Source organism: Mastigoproctus giganteus, chromosome 12, assembly GCF_048544385.1.
Source record: "Mastigoproctus giganteus isolate SK-2022 chromosome 12, ASM4854438v1, whole genome shotgun sequence".
NCBI classification, from domain to species: Eukaryota; Metazoa; Arthropoda; class Arachnida; order Uropygi; family Thelyphonidae; genus Mastigoproctus; species Mastigoproctus giganteus.
Window position 1 is genome coordinate 143454837 of NC_143586.1, and position 23799 is coordinate 143478635.

The 23799-nt window shown below is 37.5% G+C and overlaps 1 protein-coding gene across 3 annotated transcripts in view; it reads right to left on the reverse strand.

The window, feature by feature from the left end:
- The window catches only part of kmr (pleckstrin homology domain-containing family A member kramer), a 666551-nt gene that overhangs the window by 144251 nt on the left and 498501 nt on the right, over positions 1 to 23799 (reverse strand). For all 3 annotated transcript variants that reach the window (XM_090386565.1, XM_090386564.1, XM_090386566.1), the window contains exons 19-20: positions 5417 to 5565; positions 4162 to 4318 (exon numbers count right to left, since the gene is read on the reverse strand). In XM_090386565.1, the coding sequence (XP_090242691.1) occupies positions 4162 to 4318; positions 5417 to 5565 (306 nt within the window). The remainder of the gene's footprint in view (positions 1 to 4161; positions 4319 to 5416; positions 5566 to 23799) is intronic.

Genomic DNA, 23799 nt, shown 5'->3' on the forward strand with positions numbered 1-23799 from the left:
TGACAAAATAGAATAAAAAAGATCAGAATGGTATGGACACCCCCTAGAAGGACATGGATAGAGGAAGTGAGGGTGGCTTATGAAAAAGAGGAAATTGAAGAATGGAGACTGGGAGGACAGAAAAGAGTGGAGGAAAAAAAATTAAAATATACATATAAAAAAAATAATAATAAATAAATAAAAGTTAGGTCAAGGATAACCACTGATACAATGGAGAAATACAAGAAGATTGTTAGTGATATCTTTTTTCCTTGCTCTTTCAAGTTTTGCCGACCGGGCTAGCCGAGTGGGTAAAGTACCTGCCCGGCAACCCAAAGGTCGCGGGTTCGATTCCCGCCTCGGGCTTGGATCAAAGTACTGCAAAAACCTTGGGAGGTGCAATATGGCCACAGAAGCCGATGCGCCAACAACTACCAAATCAAAAAAAAAAAAAAAAAAAATCTTTCAAGTTTTGGCAGCCCCTATAAACTTCAGTGCCTAGAGCAAATGCAACGTTAGCTTCCCCTTAAGCAGGCAGGACATGATCAATGATTTGCTAATCTTGTTCATGAATGGTAATTATACAATCCTGCAGCCTAACAAAATTGAGTGGGAGAGAAGATGTAGCTCTGGGGTTGAAACCTCTATCTGATAACCAAGTTCTCAGATAGAGGTTTCACAGCTGATTTTCTTTTTCAGGGTTGTTTGCTCAATTCATCCATTTTAGACAGCCAGAAAACTGGAGGTGCCAGGTAATGGATTGATAGATTTGGGAGGTTCAGTTTTCAGGGCAAACCAAAAAAGTTGCTTCCCAAATTTAATAATTTGTAAATTTGTTCATTAAAGTCAACACATACTGATATTGGTAAAAATAGAGTTAAATTCGCAGATTTTTGTGCTTATTTTTTTATTGACTGCTGATAGTCCCTGCAGCCCTGCTGTAATGTAAACAGAAATAGTGATGTACACTGGTACAGAAAGAGCACAATGCATTTCTTGAATTTAAGAAACAGTCTATCATGGAAATTAAGCAACAATTTCAAAAAAATTCAACAAAAATGCACTATGCAGCTATTCAATGTATGACTGGTAATTGTGGCTTCCAGATGTTCTGTGCACTATCGTAAGAAGCAGGTCTACTAAAGTGACGAAACTATTCAGGAAGTGAGAAGGGGTGTCACACAGTCGACAAAAATTAGCATATCAGGCTAGCACACAATTTGGTGTATGGCAAAATACAGTGTGGAGTGTTGCATATGCAACTGCATTTAAAACCATATAAGTTGCAGATGGTACAATCCATTATGGCTGTGTGGACTTGTTTACTAAGATGGCAGAAGATGAAGAACTGTTTAAATGTTTTGTATTTAATTATGATAGCACACCCCTACATCAGAAGCAGAGTGAACACACATAACATGAGGGTGTGAGGAAGTGTAAAACTCAACACATTTTTCTAGATTTCTGAGATAATCCTAAAGCTAATGTGTTTTGTGCTACAAGTTGCAGAAGGATGTACTTCCTATTTCTGAGTGATGGTGTAGGAAATAACATTAGCTTGTAGTTGGATATTCTTAATAAAATCTGCTGGTGAAGAGGGAAATATTGTACAGCATGATATAAACATAATCTGACAAATGAGAAAAGATGATTTTGCCTAAGATATTCATTTTTACTTTACAAGTGTTAATGAACAAACTTTGAAAGGCATCCCAAGAAGGCTAATCAATGCCAAAATCAGCTGAACCTAGATTGTTTTGTAGTTACATGCAGGGATGCTGCAAAGAATTTTGCTACTGTTACCCAGAAATTCTCAGCTACTGGCCATTAGTCATCCTTCCAAAATGCAGTCATGTGACTAGATAAATTTTAAATAAATTTAACAGTCCTATTTTCTATATAAGAGAAAAGGTGGTCACAATAACAACCAGTAAAAGACAGACATCATAACAGTATGAAGGTTAAGAGGTGTAATGAGTCCTATAAGGTTCATTTATTATGAGGGATCAGTATCAATAGAGGCAGGAACACCTCAAGTTTCTGGTGAGAAAGGCAGAGGCTCAGGGTTGCACAATCTTAAGGGTGCCTCTGACTATTTACATATTATACATGTCAATATATTTGTACATCAGTATACACATTATTTATCCTCAACAATATTACAAAAAAAGATTACATTTATTAACACTTTTTTCTATTGGAAATGATTTTTAACATTCACAAGTCAATAACCACATTTATATTTTAAAATCTAGGGAAAAAGAATCTCAAAATAAAGCATTTTGATATGTGTTTTATTTTTATTAAAAATATAATTCTGGACCCTTCCTGTACTCTTCTTTTTAGTAAGAATATTATTATTGTGGTAATTTTAATTTTATTAGTGTAAAATGAATAACATAAAAAATGTTTTTAGTATTTTTAAATAATGTACTTTCAGTATTTGTAAATAATTTTAATGAAAAAATTACTTTTATGGTATTTAAAAAAAATTACAATAGAATCTCAATTTTAGTGTACTACATGGAGACCTGCTAAACTTAAAAGAAATAAACACAGTCACCAAAGTTGGATGAATATTATGAAAAAATGTTGCTATACTATGAAATAAAAAAAAGTTAAATGCTATAATACTGAATTTTACTGCTCTTATTGTGTGAAGAAGAAGAAGATATTAATAGTCTGAAAAGCTCTCAACCTTGCTGGAGGTTGAGATGACTCCATACATGTGTGTGACATGCCAAGTAGGCTGATGGATGGTGAGGAAAATCCCTAATCTCTGGTTCGTTGCTTTATTGTAAAATATTTAAACTGTTAGTAAATACCAACAGACTTAGGCCATTATGTCACTAGATCCCATGCAGTGGAACCAGTCCATCATTTCCCAAGTCCATTAAAGCAAGGGTTTATTGTACTTCTTTCTTATAGTGATTATAAGATTGTAAATATTTGGATACATTTTCTTTTTTCATTGGTTTTTTTAAGAAAACCCAAAACATGAAAGGAATTAGAACCTACAATGAATGTTGAGAAGATGGAAGAAGGTACCTGTTAACATTACACATGAATTTCTGTAGATTGTAATTTTCAGAAAATATGTATGGAGGCTGTTCCAGAAAAGTGAAGTTTAATGAATAAATGAGGAAGAAGAAAAGTTGATTCTGTGAGTATGAAGTTGGACAGTAAAAGGATGCTGACTGATTACGGCGTGTATTTGGAGTGGTTTGGGGGGGGAGGGGGGGGAGAGAGAGAGAGAGAGAGAGAGAGGCTAATTCAGAACAACAGTGCCCATGGAAGTATCTATAGAAAAGGCATGCAGACAGAATGTCCATACGACAAAGAGTGGAGAAGCCTATGAGAGGTTATGGGTGCACCACCCCAGATGTGGGAACAATATTCCATGGTAAAGTGGATTTAAGATTTGCACAGAATGAATAGCTGTTTAGAAGAAAAGTAAAGCAAAGGGTGAAAGAGAAAACCTAATTTTTTAGATGCAGGAGAAGGAATACTTGTGATGTGCTTATGCCAAGAGGGAGAAGATTAGAAGTCATGGATGTTTGTTTGTTTGTTATTTGGAGCATTAGCAACTAAGACCATATTGCTCCGGGAATATGCGGTGGTCATTCCCTGACCTTTCTGTATTTGGTGGTGACGGCCTCGAACCCCGGTCTAATCAAGAAGCATGTGCTACGCACTGCTGCTCCTTCCCACCTGGCTACGGAGGTGCCGTTAGAAGTTATGGTAATTCTTAAAAGAGATATGTGATTTTGTATAGAAATTTGTGTGTCAACAAAGGTAACCATAACAGCAGAAGAATCCTTTTTGCAAGATATAAGGCAACACTGAGTTTCAGAAGGATTGAAATTAACTAACTTGTTTAAAGACACAAATAAAGTGGACATTCTGTAACTAAGTAGTATCTGCTACAATTAACAACTCTATTGTGAATTTACTTATATTCTTCCACCACTCCTTCCAAGAAGTACCCGATTCAAGAAATTGCTTGCAGTTGTGTCCACTTCGTATTTCAAGAAATAAAATTTTGAGATAGTGAGGTGATGAAAAAAGGAAACAGGAATAACCTCATTATAAACAGAAAGAGAATCACAATAAAATGCAAGGAAAAAGTGATTAAGAAAAAGAAACACTTATAAATATGTTAATCAGTAAAAAAATTACTACCATAAAATCTCTTCATTCTATCATCAGCTTCATTGATATCTTGAGGAAAATATTCACTATCGTCATTTACTGTGTTAGATGACAAAACTTCAATTCCAGGAGATTTAGAGAGTTCCATAAAGTGATCTGTTCTATCACCAACTGCTTCTGTTGTTACCTGAAATACATCGAGAAATGTACAAAAGCAATTTAAAATTTACATATTCATATAAAATATATGCAGGCAGTTCCTGCTTTACAAGTTTACGGCATTTCAAACCACGTGCATAGCTATACAACACTGTGTATTATGTGTTACTACTGTGCATTTGTTTGTTTGTTTAGACAGAGATAGTAGGGAGGTCCAACTCTTAAAGAATTTTGGAAGGAATTCTATATTTTAGATGTAATCAAAATAATAAAACGAGCCTGGGACAAAATTACAGAGAAGAACAAGAAGAGTGTTTAGAATAAACTGTCATCAGTTTTTGATAACTTTGAAGGTTTTGAAGAAGCAGCAGAGATCGTACAAAATGAAACAGACATGGTCACTAATATTGCTAACAAATTGTAGCTAAAGGTTTCTACAACTCACATCACTGATCTGCTTCAAGCACACAATGGGCAGCTCACAAATGAAGACCTCCTTCAAAAGGCAAAATGTGAAGAAAGGAAAAAGAAGATTTAATATCTGAAATTCCTGTTCATTTCTTCACTCTCAAGGGGGGGGCTTGACAAAGCTTTTTAAACACAAAAAAAGCAACTGGGATTTTCGAGTGCACTAGAAAAGTTGCTACAGATTGAAAAAAAATGTTTATGCAAGCTATCATGAAATTTATAAAGAAAAGAAAAGATTGTCTTGGAAACAAACAACTCTTGAAGCATTTCCAAAGAAGATGACTCCTTGTGCGCTTCCAACAAACCAACAACGAGTTTCGAGCCAACAGTGAGTGTTGAACCATCGACAAGTGTGCATTTAATCGATGATGATTAAGAATAAACATTCTTTAACATTTGTATGACATAAATAATTTCTTTATTATTATAATTTGCTTGATTTTAAAGGTTATGTTTTCATTCCTTTGGATAAATAAATCATTGTTTTGTTGACCTTTATTTAACATTAATATTGTCAAATTTCACTGTTGAGAACATAACCCGTTTTTAACATTACGTCTATGGGCAATAAATTTCCACTTTACGAGTGCACACTAGGAATGAATTAACTTGTAAAGTTGGGAAGTACCTGTACACGAATGTTAAAAGAAAATATTACCATAGAAATTTCCTCAGCATTGGCATAAAGTGGTATATCAAAACGATTTCCTAAACCAGTTGCAGCTAAATCCCTTGTTTCCATTGTATCCAAATCAGTTTCTAGATAGATACTTTGCTGTTTCTTGCGTAGTGGTAAAGGGGCTGAACCTATATGTAAATAATATGTATTTTAATATAAACATAATACAATTACTGTGGAAAATCATGGATAATTGTGTGCATGTGTGTGTGCACACAAAAGACAGACAGAGAGAGAGAGAGAGAGAGAGAGAGAGAGAGAGAGAGAGAGAGAGAGAGAGAGAGAAAAGAATAGTAGGCAACATAATATTTGCACAAGGGACAAAGATAAATGCAAAAATGACAGTAAAATTTATTAAAACAAATAAGATTTCAAATTTTATTGCAAATATCACTCTATTATTATTATTATTAGCCATATGGCGCAAGGAAGTCTGAGGCTTATGTGGCACCAGCCAAAAAAAAAATAAAAATAATAAAAATTCCCGTGTTATCCTGAGTGAGAGAGAGAGGTATAAGGGAATCACCAAGAAGGAGAAAAATTATTTCCAACTCAGGACCCTGGGTTTGCCAAGCTCATACTCACCAGATAATAATTACTTCCAGATCAATCCATAAAAATGATTATCTCTGAGTAGGCAAAGCAAAAATCCAAACCAAAACAAAAAACCCTTTAAAACAAAAATTTGAGTCAAGTGTCATTCTAAATCAGGGGTTGGTAATCTATATCACTGGAGTCATAGGTAGCACCACAAGCCTATTTCACATAATCATTCCAACAGCAGCAATAAACATGTAGCTGCACAGACTCACAGGCATGCCCATGTACAGGTTAATTTCCAAGCGAAGCTCCTTCGATTGACTTCAAAAATTCTGCTCAACCTATATGTGCCATTTTTTAAAATTAACATTAAGTAGTTTCCTGATTTATTGATCTTCTGAGTTAAAAAAAAATTATTACACCTGGATGAATCCAATAAGTGATCCCTGAGGGATTTTAAATGCAAATGGATAACATAAAATACAAGTAAAAAAAAAGAGATTACTCGCTTACACATGCACGCACGCACGCACGCACGATTTTACAGTAATGCATTTCTAAAAAAATGCTGATCTTGAATTAGTGGATGATGAACAGCTTTACTCACACAATTATATGCTATAATTGAAAGATGCACCCACAGTTGCAGAATAAAATTTTGTTCCTCTCAGGAAACAGAAAAATATCATGACTAAATTGTTAAGACAATGACTGAAGATATGCATATGTATTTCCAATTCACAAAGGGGGAATCAGAGGGTTACACAAGTAATTACAGACCTGTTATTTCCCAGATATTGACTGGAATTTGTGGATTGGTCACTCGCACACTAGCAAGGCTTTTGTTGATTTATTGGATGATTGTTTTCTACATCAGCATGTTCGTGAGGCAACAAGAGGGAGCAATACTCTTGATCTGATTATCAGTAGTGATTCTTCATGCATTAAGAATCTGCAGATAAATGAACCACTAGGTGGCAGTGATCACAGTGTGTTGAAGGGAGATTTACTCAAGGAGGTAACTACCATCAGAGGTAAAGGGAAGGGTTTTTGTTTTCGTAAAGGCGACTATGATGGTCTGAGACAGTATTTAAATTCTATACAGTGGGACCAACTGATGATGTTACCAACAGCAAACTCAAAATGGGAAGCATTCAAGGAACTAATCTTGGAGGCTACCAGGCTTTACATACCAACTAAGAAATATTGTTCAAGGTTTAGGCCTAAATGGTTGTCAGATGAATTAATGAGACATGTGGCAGAGAAGAAAAATGCATGGGATACATACAAATTAATGGGTGACATGGAAGCCTATGATAGATATAAGTTGGTCTGTAACCAAGTCACAAAGGAGATTAGGCAGGCAAAGTCAGACTACGAAAAATCCTTGGCAAAGGATGCAAAGAAAAACAGAAAAGAGTTCTTTACATATTTGAACTCGAGAAGGAAAGGGATGAATCAGATTGGTCCACTGGATATTGATGGTTCAACAGTTGAGGATCCTGCTCAGGTGGCTAACAATCTAAACGAGTATTTTGCATCTACATTCACGCATGAGGAGTTATTCAGGAAGGAGAATGATGTAGGTAAAGTAAACATTGGCAGTGAGCTGGATGATTTTGTAATAACTGAGAGGAAAGTGGAGGAGAGATTGTTGAGGATAAACATAAAAAAGGCACCTGGGGTGGATGGGATCTATCCAGTTATATTAAAGGAGGCAGCAAAGGAAGTATGCAAACCCCTAGCCATAATTATGAGAGCTTCTTTGGACTCAGGGGAGGTACCCATAGACTGGAGATGTGCAAATGTAACCCCAATTCACAAAGGAGGATCAAAGGCTGACACAAGTAATTATAGACCTCTTAGTTTAACTTCTGTTCCAGGTAAATTAATGGAGGCACTGGTTAAAGAAGCACTGCAGGATCATCTAGACAAGAATTCAGTTATAGCTCAGACGCAGCATGGTTTTGTTAAGGGCAGGTCTTGCCTGACCAATTTGATTGGATACTATGATGTAGTCACAAAAGAACTGGATGCAGGGAATAACTTTGATATTATATATTTGGATCTTAGAAAGGCTTTTGATACTGTTGCACATGGAAGACTGCTGCACAATTGGAGCAGTGTGGCATTGGAGGCAAATTGCTGCTATGGATAAGGGGTTGGTTGAGTGGCAGAAGACAGAGAGTGGTAATCAATGGACACTGCTCAACGTGGACTAATGTTATTAGTGGAGTTCCTCAAGGTTCAGTGTTGGGTCCGTTGTTGTTTTCGGTGTTTATGAATGATATTGATGATGGGATATCAAGTTTAATGTCCAAGTTTGCAGATGATACAAAGGTTGGCAGGGTCGTTAAGGACACTACTGACGCTATGCTGCTGCAACAGGATCTGGAAAGGTTGAACAGATGGGCTGAGAGGTGGCAAATGAAGTTTAACATTGACAAATGTAAAGTACTACATATGGGAAACAGTAACCCCAGAGCAACGTATCAACTCTGCGGTACTACACTGACAGTGGTGGAGAATGAAAAGGACCTGGGGGTAATTGTGCAGGCAGATATGAAGTTCTCTGAGCAGTGCAGACAAGCTGCAAGAGTAGCTCTTGGTGTCTTGTCAATGATATACAGGAATTTTTCTAGCAGGGATAAGGAGGTGATTATTCCCTTGTATAAGGCAATGGTTAGGCCACATCTTGAGTACTGTATACAGGTCTGGAGGCCTCATTTCAAGAAGGATGTAGAACTGCTGGAACGGGTACAGAGAAGGGCAACAAGATTAGTGAATGGAACAAAGGGTTGCTCTTACGAAGAAAGGCTTAAGTTTTGCAAATTACAGAGTCTGGAGACTAGGCACCGGCGAGGTGATCTGATAGAGGTGTATAAGGCTTTGAATGGTTTGAGCATGCTCAATGCCAATGGGATTCTTCATCTTGCTCAGAATAATCACCTCAGAGGGCATAAATTCAAATTGAGGAAGGACGGATGTCGGATAGATGTGCGGAAATTTGCCTTTGGCCAGCGGGTGGTTGGTTGGTGGAACCGACTTCCATCACTTGTTCTAGAAGTTGATAGCCTAAACAAATTTAAAGCTCAACTGGACAGGTATTTCGAACGAACAGATGGGTGAAATGGGAGTGGGGTTTTTTTTTTTTTTTTGGCTGATGCTGAATAAGCTTGCTTTCTTGCATCATATGCCTCTGCTAATGCTAATGTTAGTTTGACTTCTGTTCCCTTCTTTAACCAGTGACTCCATTATTTTCCAGGGAAACAAATGGAGTCACAAGACAGCAGAAATAATTCAGACACAGCATGGGTTTGTCAAGGCGAAGTCTTATCTGACCAATTTGATTGGATACTATGATATGGTCACAAAGGAACTGGATGCAAAAATAATTTTGATATCATATACAGGCATACCTCGAATAATGAATAGGATGCGTTCCACGAAATTACTTCGTTAAGCGAAACTTCGTTTTCAGAGGTAAAAATACTATGGCCAGAATAGGGATACGTTCCTACGTAAAGAAAATGAAAAGCTTTTTTTTCGAACAAAGAAAAGTTTTATTAAATAAACATTTAACTTACATACAAAGTGAAATCACATTTTAAAATATGAGTCTAAAGTTGATTGCTTATGCTTTTTTTCTCTTTCATTTAACAATTGCCTATACGGAGTTATTGCATTTAACACTGATCGCTTAACAATAAAACTTCTTCCTAAATCAGGATCATTTTCACTAAAAAAATTTAAACGTTTTCAATGTCATTTAAGCAGCTTTTTAAATCTTTGTTTGTTAACACTTTTTCGGCAGGAACTTCTTTAACTTCGTCTTCATTATCTTTGTCTTCGTTGCTAACAAGGTTTTCTAAATCTTCCACTGAAAAACCATCATCTTCTGCATTCAATAAATTTCTAACATCCTCTTCATCGACATTTTCGAAACCTATTGATTGAGCCATCTGGAGAACTTCATTTCTAATTTCTTGGATGCTATTTTCTTCTTCTAGTACAACTTCTGGCCATATTTTGCACCAAACTCCATTTAAGCATTTCTTAGTGACTTCTTTCCAAGAACTGTCAATGTTTTCAATTGCCTTTTTAATGGTGTAGTTTTTCCAAAAAGTTTTAACTGTCATTTCCTCTTTATCCTCTAGTCAGTTAAATTGCTTAATGTTCGACGCAGATAATAAGCTTTAAATGATGCTATCACTCCCTGATCCAATGGTTGAATCAGAGAAGTTGTGTTTGCTGGAAGAAACACAACTTTGACAGGAATGCATGTGTCCAACGTGTTAAGATCAGTAGGATGTCCCGGAGCATTGTCTAACAACAAAAGAGCTTTTTCTTCAAAGTTGTTTTTTTGACAATACCGTTTTACTTCAGGATAAAAGTGGTTAACAAACCAATCAGTAAATAACTCCTTGGTAACCCACGCTTTTCTATTTGCTTTCCATATTACAGGTAAATTCATTTTTATGTTACCTTTTAACGCCCTCGGATTTTCTGAATGGTAAACTAATAACAATTTTAATTTATAATCGCCAGAGGCATTTGATCGAAATTGTAACATTAAACGGTCTTTAGCTGCTTTGAACCCAGCAGCTGGTTTTTCTTCAATAGAAATGAAACTTTTTGTTGGTAGCCGTTTCCAGAACAAACCGCTTTCGTCAACACTGAACACCAAATTTGGTGGAAAATTTTCACGTTCAATTTCCTTTAGTTTTTCTGAAAACTTATTTGCGGCTTCTCCTGTTAATTTTACACTATGAACCCTGGCCCGTTTTTTAAATTTCTCGAACCAACCACGAGAAGCCCAAAAGGTTTCCGTAATTTCGTCAGTTTGTTTAGATTTCAGGTGATTAAACTGGAATATTTTTTTTATGTTAAATGGGGCTTGAAATTGCGGACTTCGTTATATCGAAGCTTCGTTATCAGAGGTATGCCTGTACTTGGATTTTAGGAAAGCTTTTGATACTGTTGCACATGGAAGACTACTGCTGTACAAATTGGAGCATTATGGCACTGGTTGATGAGAGTCATCTACCACCTAGTATTGCCTGATAACACAGAAGGGCGGTATTCTTCCATGTGGTGTGGGTGCCACACTTCATGGAGGAATGCCAAACCCAGAGAGCGGTAATCAATGATTACTGCTGTACGGGGACTAATGTTATTAGTGGTGTCCCTCAGGGTTCGGTGTTGCCCCCATTGTTGTTTTGTATATTTATCAATGATATTGATGAAGATATATCAAGCTTAATGCCAAAGTTTGGAGATAATACAAAGGTTGGTACGGTTGTTAATAACAGTACTGTCAATGACAGTATGCTGCTGTAACAGGATCCAGACAGGTTGGGTAGATGGGCTGAGAAGTGGCAATTGAAGCTTAATATTGACAAATGCAAAGTACTGCATATGGGTAGAAGTAACTCCAGAGAAACGTACCAACAGCTGGCTACCTGGGAGACTAAAACACTGATGGATCTGTTATTCGGGTGACATCCAAGTCAAGTAGACCCAATTTTGGTGAAGTCCGGATGGTCTGTGACAGCCAAATCCTCTGTTCGCACGTTCACAATGGTGGTACTGTTAGTAATCCTGGGTATAACCTAAATGCACAAGCACATCTGGGTGACCATCCAGATATGAACCAACGTAAGCAGGGGTCGAGGTGTGGCGCCCACATCACACGGACGAATGCCACCCCTCTGTGTGATCAGGCAATACTAGGTTGTAGATGACCATCAACTGGTGCAATACCACCACTTTGCTTATTGGAGGCTTGAAGTGGTGGAAGCCATGTTTAGTCTCCAGAGCTAAGTTCCGGTCAACCCTTCCCCATCTCTTCCATCATGCAGTATGACTGATGACTTTTGAGGTTATGATGGACATCATGGCAAGATCCAATCTTCCTTACATTTCGAGGGTACAGCTCTAAAACGGTGTTCACAGGCCGGCGCTAGTTAGCACACTGGACCAAACCTATTGGTAACTCTCTAGGAAGCTTCCGGATGATCTTGCTACCTCTACTCTGCCATATAGTGACTGGAGGGAGTCCAAGTAGTGTGTATGAGGAGGGGGGGGGGGGCATTGTTGAGGCCACATTATGTCAAGGATCTGGGTATATTCTTACCGTGTGTACGCCATATCCAAAAATTTCATTACTTCATACAGCATGTCCCACCCACTTTTTCTTACTATTGAATACACCATGAATTGTCAAACTAATAGAGTAAGCTTATCTGCGAAAAGATCTAAACCTCCCAAACACTACCTAATTCATTTCCAAATATACGTAGTCTCAATTCTAATCTCAACGATGTCCATTTCCACTTGCAGTCTGCCAAACCCCATGTACTTTTTCTGACAGAATCTCAGTTATCAGTTGATTCAACTACTGCTCATCACAGTTGCCCAAATTATTCGCTCTATGATTCCTTTCGCCTCAAAGGTGGTACTTGCGGATATGACCGTTCCGATATTCCTTGTCAGAGATTTGGTAATTTGAAATCTCCTCTTTTCGATCTTCTCTGGCTTAAAATCTTTCTACCTCATTGTGTCAAATTCATCTGTTGTCTCTACCATTCTCCCAACTCCATTAATCACTTGGAGCTCTTTGACTTCCTCTCTTTGCAACTTGCCTTTCTCCTGTCCAACTTTCCTAACAGTGAGGTAATTTTCCTTGGTGATTTTAATGTTCTCAACTCCAGCTGGCTTCTGTTTTCTAGTCATGCCGACCCAGCTGGTCGAGATGCTGAGGCTTTTGCAATTACTAATGATCTTGCACAGATTGTTCATTTACCTACAAGAATACAGGACAATCCTAACCATACAGCCAACACACTTGATCTTTTTCTCACAAACAACCCTTCTAAATACACAGTCGAAGTGAGAGGTCCTTTAGGCACCTCAGATCACAACTTCGTGATTGTCTCTTCTCCAATGGAGCCTTTATCTCATGGCTATTCTCAACCCTGCATTATTTGGCATTACAAGAATGCAAAATGGGATGACCTGCGAGATTTCTTTTCTTCTTTTCCTTGGTCAGATTGCTGTTTCAAAGCTTCTGATGTCAATGTTTGTTCAGATCATGTCAGTGGAATTATTCTTGCAGGAATGGAATCTTTTATCCCACACTTCACTTTAAAATCTCGTCCTTTATCTAAACCTTGGTTTTCCAATAAATGTGCTAAGGCTGTTCAGGAGAAGAACATTGTATATCATAATTGGCTTGTTTCTAATTCTTCAGTTTCATTTTCTGCCTACACCAAAGCTCACAACATTTTTAAAGCAGTTATTAATCAGTCAAAACTAGAGTTTGAACAGGCTAAGAGTAGAAAACTTGCTTCTTGCCCAAGCATTCTGGTCTCTTGTCAAAGCTATTGGCCGCAACTTTTGTCCATCTCTGCTCCCACCTCTGTCCAAACCAGATGGTTCCGTTGTCACTGCTAGCATCCCATTTTTCTTCCAACTCATGTATTAATGATCTTGGTAAACACCACCCACCATTCCCAACACGCTCCATTCAATGCCTCCTGTAGTCTTCCGTCAAAAAGATGTCAGAAGGATTTTGACGAATCTTTATGCTAAGAAAGCTCCAGGTCCAGATGGTATTTCTCCACTTGTTCTCAAAACCTGTGCTCCTGAACTTACTCCTATTCTTTGCCACCTTTTTTCACTTTGTTATTCCAAAGGTGTTTTTCCTTCTGCTTGGAAATTTGCTCATATCCAGCCAGTTCCTAAAAAGGGTGACAAATCCCTCCCATCCAATTATCGTCCCACTGCAATTAATTCTACTACTAGTAATGGAGAAATCAATTAACCTCCAACTCTTAAACTACCTAGAAACCTTCCATCTGATCAACGATCATCAGTATGGATTCAGTCAGTGTCGATCCACTGGTGATATTCTGGCTTATGTTACCCATTTAAGGACTAATTCAATAGAAAAGTTTGGTGAAACACGAGCATTTGCTCTTGACATCTCAAAGGCTTTTGATCGTGTTTGGCATAAATTTCTCCTAAGCAAGCTTCCATCGTATGGTTTGCCAACTGTTTTTTGTAATTCGTTATCCAGTTTTCTCTCTGATTGCTCACTGAGGGTGATGGTAGATGGCTCTCTGTTTTCTAACTTCTCCACTAATGCCGGTGTCCGCCCAAGGTTCAGTTCTTTCCCTCCTGTATATTAATGACCTCCTTCCATTGACTGGAAATCCTATCCATAGTTTTGTTGATGATAGTACAGTGCATTCCCCTTTCCATTTTGAGAATCCTTGTCCTGCTCAATCAGCTTCAACTTCTCGAAAATCTGCTACTAATTCCTTAAATGCTGATCTCCAGGTAAATTCTCCAGTGGGGCAAAGACAACTTAGTTGATTTCAATCCTTCTAAAACTCAGTCTTGTCTTATATCTTGCAAAAAGGATTCTTCTGCTCCTATACTTATATTTGGTGACACTCCAATTTCTAGGCAAGATATCTCTCTTTTGGGGATTACCTGACTTCTAATCTCTCTTGGCACAAGCACATTACAAATATCGCTTCCTCTGCATCACAAAAAACGGTTCTCTCTTTCACTCTTGGTGCTACTTTTCTTCCAAACAGCTGTTCACTCTTTATAAATCACAAATCTGCCCTGCCATGGAATATTGTTCCCACATCTGTGGTGGTGCCCCGAAAACCTCTCTCAGGCTTCTTGATTCCGTTCAGAAGAGGGCAGTTAGGTTAATTAATGACTCATCTCTAACAGTCTCTCTGACTCGCTGTCTCATAGACGTACTGTTTCTGCTGCATGCCTGTTCTACAGATACTTCCATGGGCACTGTTCTTCTGAATTGTCTTCTATAATTCCTGCTCTCTCTTTCAAAACAGTCCGAACACGTGCCGCCACCAGCCAACATCCGTTTGCTGTCCAACTTCAAACTCACAGAACCAACTTTTTATCTTCCTCGTTTATTCGTGCAACTGCCGTTTTCTGGAACAACCTTCCTTCATACGTATTTCCTGAAAATTACAGGCTACAGAAGTTCAAGTCCAATATCAACAAATATCTTCTTTCGTCTTCTCAACCTCCAACCCAAGCACGGTACTAAGTACTATAGGTTCTAATACCTGTCATGTTTGGGGTTTACATGAAAAAAAAAAAAAAAAAAAGAATGAAAGAGACCTAGGAGTAACTATGCAGTCAGATATGAAATTTTCTGAGCAGTCCGGACAGGCTGCCAGAGTAGGTCGCGGGGTCTTGTCAAGGATATACAGGAATTTTGCGAGCAGGGAAAAGGAGGTGATTATCCCCTTGTACAAGGCAATGGTCAGGCCACACCTTGAGTAATAACAGTATCTGTACAGGTCAGGAAGCCTCATTTTAGGAAGGATGTAGTTGCTAGAATTAGTACAGAGAAGGGCAACAAGACCGGTGAAGGGAACAAAGGGGTGCTCTTATGAAGAAAGGCTTATTAAATTCTGAAAATTGCAGCTTCTGGAAACTAGGCACCTGCGAGGCGATCTGATTGAGGTGCATAAAGCCTTGAATGGATTGAGCAGGCTCAATCCATTCTCAATCCATTGCTGATGGGATTCTTCCTCTTGCTCAGGTTACAAATCTGAGGGGGGGGGGCATAGATTCAAACTGAGAAAGACAGTTGTAGAATAGAAATGCTGAAGTTTGCCTTTAGCCAGTGGGTAGTTGATTGCTGGAACAAACTTCCATTTGATGTTGTTGAATTTGATATTGTTGTCCATGATGGTACTGTTTATATTAAGTATAGGCAACCTGAGGTGTCACTTAACAAGTATAAGGTGATGTTGAGAAAAAAAAAGCCAATAAGCTAGGGCTTAATTTGAAAGTGGCTGGAATTTTGCCAAGACACCAGTCAGTCAATTCAGTCCTGGAGAGACTATGCAGGGAATGAGGTGTAAAAATTTTATCAGCATGGCCAGTGCTCGTTAACAGATGGGATCCACTTAAATAGAAGAGGTCCAAGAATATTTGCTAATGCTATCAAGACAATGTTAAAAGGGTCAGAAAACTGTTAGTTTGGGGAATACACAGAAAAATAACTTAAAGACAACTATAAGCAGAGGTCAAATTGATTCTTGCATTGCTGCTATTGTAAACATGCAATAGCATGGATAATTGGGGAGGGGGGTTACAAGGTCTGGTGAGGGTCTAAATGGGACTAGCAATTACATGGATTACGTAAAATTTAATAAAAACAGAAGTGCACATTTATTCCTAGCATTCATGTATATGAATGCTAGGAATACAGTAAATAAGTATTTACTGTACTCCTAGCATTAGTGTATAAAGAGTTAAGTCTTAAGTCATGTTTCTGTTATACTTATAATGTTAACATTATAGGTATAATAGAAACATGGTGTTATTCTGATACCGAGGATACAGAATCTGAATATGTGATTATAGCATGTACAGAAAAGATGGGAGAGGGGAGTGATGATTTTAATTAAGAAGCAAACACTCTAAAATGGGATAACCAGCAGAGACAGGTTGCCAGTGTAATAGTCAGTCAGCCTGATGTAATACCATAAACACTGGGAAAACAAAAACTAAGAGTAGGAATAAGAACATTAAGTTCTCCAAGAAATGTACACAGGAAGCATCAAGGAAGGTCCATATGTTTTATCCTTTCTTATGAATGGTTTATCAAAAATTTGTTTGTAGAGATACGGAGGCCATAAACCTACTATATAAGGCAAATGTAAGACCACACTTGGAACACTGTGTTCAAATATGGAGATGGCACCTAAAACAAGACATTGAGCTTTTGAAAGGGTTCAAAAATGGGAAAATGCCTGGTGAGATTGGCTAAAGGATGTTAATGTGAGGAAAGACTTCGAATATGTTGGCTGCAGAGCTTCGAAACTAGGCACCTTGAAGGAGACTTGACTGAGGTATATAAGACTCTGGTAGGTGAAAGTAAAATGAATGCAAGAAACATTTTCACTATTATAAATGATTCTAGAGCTAGGGGCCATAAATTCAAATTGCAGGGAAAGCAATTTAGACTGAATTGCAAGAGTTTTCTTTCAACTAGAGTTATTAATTACTATAATAAGTTACCACAATTGTTTGTTGACACTGACAGTTTGGGAAAATTCAAAGGTAAGTCGGATAAACACCTACATGAACAGGGAGCCAAACATGTAATTTTATTTATTTTTAAGAATTAATTTTTTTAGCTGATGCAGCAAAAGCCTACGGCTTCCTTGCAATGCACAACTAAAACTCATGAATTTAAATGGGTATTAGAATTACATAAGTGTGAATTTTAATATTCCTCCAGTATGATATTCATTTTTGATTAGCATCATTAATAATTTTTGATTGAAAAATTTAGATGTTAAAAAAAAAAAAAAAATTGAAAATGACTTCTGCTATGGAAACGTAATTTGGATTCTTAGTCCCCATCTTTCTGTCAGCCATTTGCTGTCCCAACTTTTGACTGTACAGTGGTTGGGATTTTTTTTTTTATAATAAAACTTGTTTTTTTCTAAAGATGTTTTTGTTTGTCTTATTATGCAGTAGTGTCAGAATTAAGAATAAAATTTTTAGGTGTTTCCCAATTTAAACTATAGAACCTCATAAATCCAGCAAGCTCAGGAACCAGCACATGCTGAATTTTTGAAGGTTATGCATATAGCCTAAGTAATCAAAGGTAATTTGTTACTTTTATTATATAATACAGTAGTTGTGATCCCTATATATCTCCACAGAACAATAATCAGCAGTATTAAGCAAAATGTTAACCTGTACTGCTGAAGTGGGTAATGTACTTGCCTAATCAGTATGGTTGTGGGTTCAAATACTGCCTCTGGCATGCAGGTTGCAATTGTTCAATATTTTTTAACATAAGGTATAAATAGTGCGATATGATTTCAGCAACTGAATCACTTTAAAAACTGATTGAAGTAAAGGTACCAAGTGCCTGCTGTTATTATCGTTTTCTGCATATCTGCTAAACATGACAATAAGTAAAAGTCAGACCATTTAAAATTATAATTTCCTTTAAGTGTCTTCTTTTTATGAATTATGTTAAATTAGATGAAGATTACTTTTATGATGCTTGTTTGTTTGTTTGTTATTTGGTTTTTAGGAGCATTAGCAACTAAGGCCACATTGCTCCGGGATATGCGGTGGTCATTCCCTGACCTTTCCGCATCCTCCATATTTGGTGGTGACGGGCTCGAACCCCGGTCTAATCAATAAGCATGTGCTACGCACTGCTGCTCTTTCCCACCTGGCTACAGAGGCACCTATTTTATGATGCAACATCTATCTTGAATTATAATGCTATCTAATAAGGATAGAGTTAGGATCTGTTGCTAGTATACATAGTGTTGTGGCAGTAAGTACATTAAAAATTATGGGATTTTCATCTCGACTTTGTATTAAATATTAAAGTTGCCCATTACTTATGGCTCATTATGCTAACTTACTCAAAATATACCTTGATGTCTACTTCCAGGCATCCAAAAAATTGTATTGCCAGTCAAGCTGAAAGAACTTAGTCTAGTTTTTAGTATTAGAATTAGTAATGGCCATATGGTGCAAGGATGACTATGGCACCAGCCAAAAAAAAAATAATAATAATAAGAAATAAAAAAATAAAATAATAATAAGAAGAAATAAAATAAAATAAAATTAATAAAAGAAAAAGAAATAGACAACCTACGTGTTTCCCTCCTCCTGTAGGTAACCATCCAGGTAACCTTTGAATTACCGCAAAGTGTCGGCCTCTACCACCCATGTAGGTAACTTATTCCAGTAATTTATAAGTCGCTGGATAAAATAAAACTTCTGGCAATCCAGTCTAAACTTCTCCCCCAGTAACTTGAATTTAGTGCCCCTAGTTCTAGAATCATTTATAACCGTGGACATTTCAATCTCATTCATCTTACTTATGCCTCTGAGAGCCTTAAACTCCTCAATCAAGTCTCATGTAAAGTGCCTAGTTTCCAAGCTCTGCAACTCACATATTCTAAGTCTCTCTTCATATGGATGCCATTTTGCTGATCTCCCCAGGTGAGTTACCTATCTTGGGACCCTTTCAAGAAGCTCATTGTCTTTCTTTAGATCTCCATACGTAGTCTTTAGATCCCCAAGTGTAGTCTAAAACGTTATTCCAAGTTTTTTTTTTTTTTTTTTCATGAAAACCCCAAACACGAGAGATATTAGAACCTATAGTACTTGGTACCGTGCTTGGGGTGGGGGATGAGAAGACAAAATAAGATAACTGTAATATTTACAACACAGTATGCAAATTATTAATAAGAAAAAATATGCGCTATACCTCTTAGATAAACAATATCACCCCATTCATTGTATGCACTAACAAGCCTTTTAATTCGTTCATCACAATCACGATACTTCTTTTTTTGTTGCCTGGATCACTTCCACTTAAATATTGTTCAATGCGCATTTTGTTAATACTTTGTTCTTTTTTAATGCAATCGATAAATTTCCAAATGTTGGGATGATAAGCAGCGACTTGTTCCTCAAATCCTCTATGCCACCCTTCAACAGAATTATTCGTTCTTGGTAATCCTTCAAGAACAAGCTGGTGTACGTTCCACATTTAATGGGAATTCTTTGGTGGTCGACGAATATGTCGCCTGGTTGGGCGTCCAATCCATGTATCCTCAAAATAATCAACAACTTCTTGCGATTCTGGAGGAAAAACACCATTTTTACACAAATGTTCAAAAACGACCGTCACAATTGGAGTGGGCACAAATGCAATTGCTGCCAAAATTCACATATTTAAAGCAAAATTAGCATCAGTTTCATAATGTTGTTTCAATCCATTATTCTGAATGGAATGAAAAATACATTGTGAAAAGTGGAAAAAACAACCCCGTTACGAAGCGTCAGGAAAAACTCTTCTGCAAGCATTCATCATCGCCGTCTCAAAATCTATAGTTATTGATTGCGGGGGAAATAGCCAGTTCCAATACTTTCAGCTGCTGTAGTAGAGATACATACGTTTCCTCAGACTTGTTAGGCAATAATGCATAAACTAATGGAAGCGATATTTTGTCCTTGAATCCATGTATCGTATACAGCTGATAAAAAAGTAAGGGAACAGTTTTGAAAGTCCCATCGGCATACCAGTGTTCACTTCGCGCTAACAACTGCAAATTTCTTTTCGTACTGAAAATTAACATATGACTGTCCTCGAGTCCAGAATCAAATTGCAGAAACAATTCTCCATTGCATGATGATGTTTTATATTCTTCTGTAAAAACTATGTCTCTATGATACGTTGGAAGAACTGGGCCATCAAAATTTCAATTTCTTACATTTCGGATCATTCGTTTCATTGTATCTACACTTGGAAGCTTAGGGGCTGCTGCTTGGCTACAGATTCTCGAAACATTTGAAATAATACTGAGGCGTATTATTTGTTGTTTCTGCATAAGTCCAAATGGTATCAAGAAGTTGTGCTCTGCCTCAAATTCTGCTGCATCTCCACAATTTTGACACTTCCAATGAATTTTTGTTTCATTTTGCCTGTCTTTGTAAAACAAATGTCCACTAAAGCACAATTTCGGTTTTCCTTTTTCTGATTTCAAAAATTCCACCGACATGATGCATTCACAAACTCAAAAGGGTGAAAAATAAACTCAAAATAAGAAAATGTTGTGATTGCCTGGCGATATTTGTATGCTATAAATTGTTTATGCGATAAATTGACGCGGCGGTAAACTGCTAGCGATTAATTGCTGGCGGTGAATTGCGGGCGATAAACTTTCCTAGACTTAGTCTAGGAAAGTTTATCGCCGAAAGTATTATTTTACGCCTCAGAGTATTATTTCAAATGTTTCGAGAATCTGTAGCCATGCAGCAGCCCCCTAAGCTTCCAAGTGTAGATACAATGAAACGAATGATCCGAAATATAAGAAATCGAAATTTTGATGGCCCAGTTCTTCCTACGTATCATAGAGATACAGTTTTTACAGAAGAATATAAAACATCATGCAATGGAGAATTGTTTCTACAATTTGATTCTGGACCCGAGGACAATTGTATGTTAATTTTCAGTACGAAAAGAAATTTACAGTTGTTAGTGCGAAGTGAACACTGGTATGCCGATGGGACTTTCAAAACTGTTCCCTTACTTTTTTATCAGCTGTATACGATACATGGATTCAAGGACAAAATATCGCTTCCATCAGTAGCTGAAAGTATTGGAACCGGCTATGTGCCCGTAATCAATAACTATAGATTTTGAGACGGCGATGATGAATGCTTGCAGAAGAGTTTTTCCTGACGCTTCGCAACGGGGTTGTTTTTTCCACTTTTCACAATGTATTTTTCGTTCCATTCAGAATAATGGATTGAAACATTATGAAACTGATGCTAATTTGATTGAAACATTATGAAACTGATGCTAATTTGATTGAAACATTATGAAACTGATGCTAATTTGATTGAAACATTATGAAACTGATGCTTTAATATGCGAATTTTGGCAGCAATTGCATTTGTGCCCACTCCAATTGTGACGGTCGTTTTTGAACATTTGTGTGAAAATGGTGTTTTTCCTCCAGAATCGCAAGAAGTTGTTGATTATTTTGAGGATACATGGATTGGATGCCCAACCAGGCAACATCTTCGTCAACCACCAAAGTATTCCCATGAAATGTGGAACGTACACCAGCTTGTTCTTGACGGATTACCAAGAACGAATAATTCTGTTGAAGGGTGGCATAGAGGATTTGAGGAACAAGTCGCTGCTTATCATCCCAACATGTAAGAGTCCTGTGTCGTGGTGTTACCAATGGGACTCTGGTGGGTCGGTGGCTCTCATAACCTATTGCAGCTAACAATTGCCTGAGGGAGACATTTCTGGCACCTCCCTCATTGAAGTTGGTGGTGATTTGTGCCCTTGTCACTCTCAGGTTGGCTGAAACAATGCGAGACAGACGCCAACAGCCACGTTCATCCTCCACCTCTCCCCACCCTCAGTGCTGTCCACGATGAGATGTTATTCCTGAAATGCTGTATTCCCAATACACTGTCGAACAGGGATAGTGCAATTTCTATACTACCTCCGCGATAGAGTGACCCATCTGGCCCCCACTATCATTCCTCTTTCAAAGTCAGTTAACTCACTACATTTATCCATACTAACACTGAATTACTGTCTATATGAATGCAGTGTATCTATATACCTGCCAAGCAGTGTGTTTGTCCACTAGTGAGAGAGGTGACAGCATTGTGTTGACAGGAACCAGGTATCTCACGAATTCTGTCCTTTCACTGTATAAAGCTTTGAAAGGAGAAAGTAAATTGAATGTGGGTGAAATTTTCACTATTAATAATGATTCCAGAACTAAGGGCCATAAATTCAAATTACAAGGGAAAAGGTTTATGGACTGTAGGACATTTTCTTTTAGCTGGTGAGTTGTTGATGCTGACAACTTTGAGAGATTGAAAAGTAAGCAGGACAGGTCCCTACTACATGTGGAATCAAATAGGCAGTTTTATTTTATGTTATTTATTTATTTTTTATTTTTTTGGGCTAGTGCAGAGAAAGTCTTGCGCTACCTTGCACCACATGGCTAATACTATTTCAGTCAATGACTCATTTTCAAGGAAATTCTGTTATTAGGAGATATTGGTTTCATCTTTTCAACTTAAGGATGCTGTTAATTCTCTCCCTAAGCACTCTGCTTTTTAAGATTCCCACTTGTTGCATCAAAATTTTCAGTCATTTCACCTTGGAAATTTAACTCCATCTTTACAATCAATCTCTAAATAAAGTTTTTGTTCCTCCACAATTGAAACGCTACCATATATTACTTATTACAATTTTTTTTAATCCACCAACCTGACTAACTTAAACTCATTTCAATTCATTCACCATTATTTAAAATGTTTGAAAAAATTCTACTGCAAAGTTAGGCTTCAATCAATCCAGTAGAGTACCTCTTTCTTGACATTATGCAGAAACTTGTTCAGTCCATCTCTACTATATATAAAGCCTGGCAGCAAAACAAATCATTGTGTTTTCTTAGATTATATGCTGTCTTTGATACTGTGCAAGTTTTGTCTGCAGTTCCTGCTTCAAAATTTTGTTTTTTCACCTTGGTCCTCAGAATAAATTCAATATCAGTTGTTTGCAAAGAAGCAATTGGTGTTTTATGCAAACTCATCCACCGTTGTGAAAACAGTTGGTCTAAGCCTCCTACAAGGTGGGAGTGTAGTCAACCTTGCTATTCTCCACTATCCTTTATTTGTTCTTGCTATTCTCCACTATCCTTTATTCATTCTTTTACCAGAAATTAAATTTCTGCTTATATGCTAATAATATCTTCTCTGCTGCCTCTTCTCCATCTAATACCTGTCAATTAATTGATAATACTCTCCAAGTGTCAAAAATGGGGAGTAATTGTGCAATCTGATATGAAGTTCTCTGGGCAGTGCAGATAGGCTGCCGGGATAGCTCACTGGGTTTTGCCAATGATATAGAGAAATTTTGCTAGCAGGGGTAAGGAGATGATTATCCCATTGTATACGGCAATGGTCAGGTCACATCTTAAGTACTACATACGGGTCTGGTGGCTTCATTTTAAGAAGGATGTAGAACTGCTGGAATGAATACAGAGAAGGGCAACAAGAATGGTGAGGTGAACAGAGGGGTGCTCTTATTTAGAAAGGTTTCAGTTCAGCAAGCTGAGGTGTCTGAAGACTAAGCACCTGTGAGGTGATCTGAATAAGGTGTTTAAGGCTTTAAATGGCTTGAGCAAACTCAATGCTGATGGGATTCTTCCTCTTGATCAGACTATGCACATGAG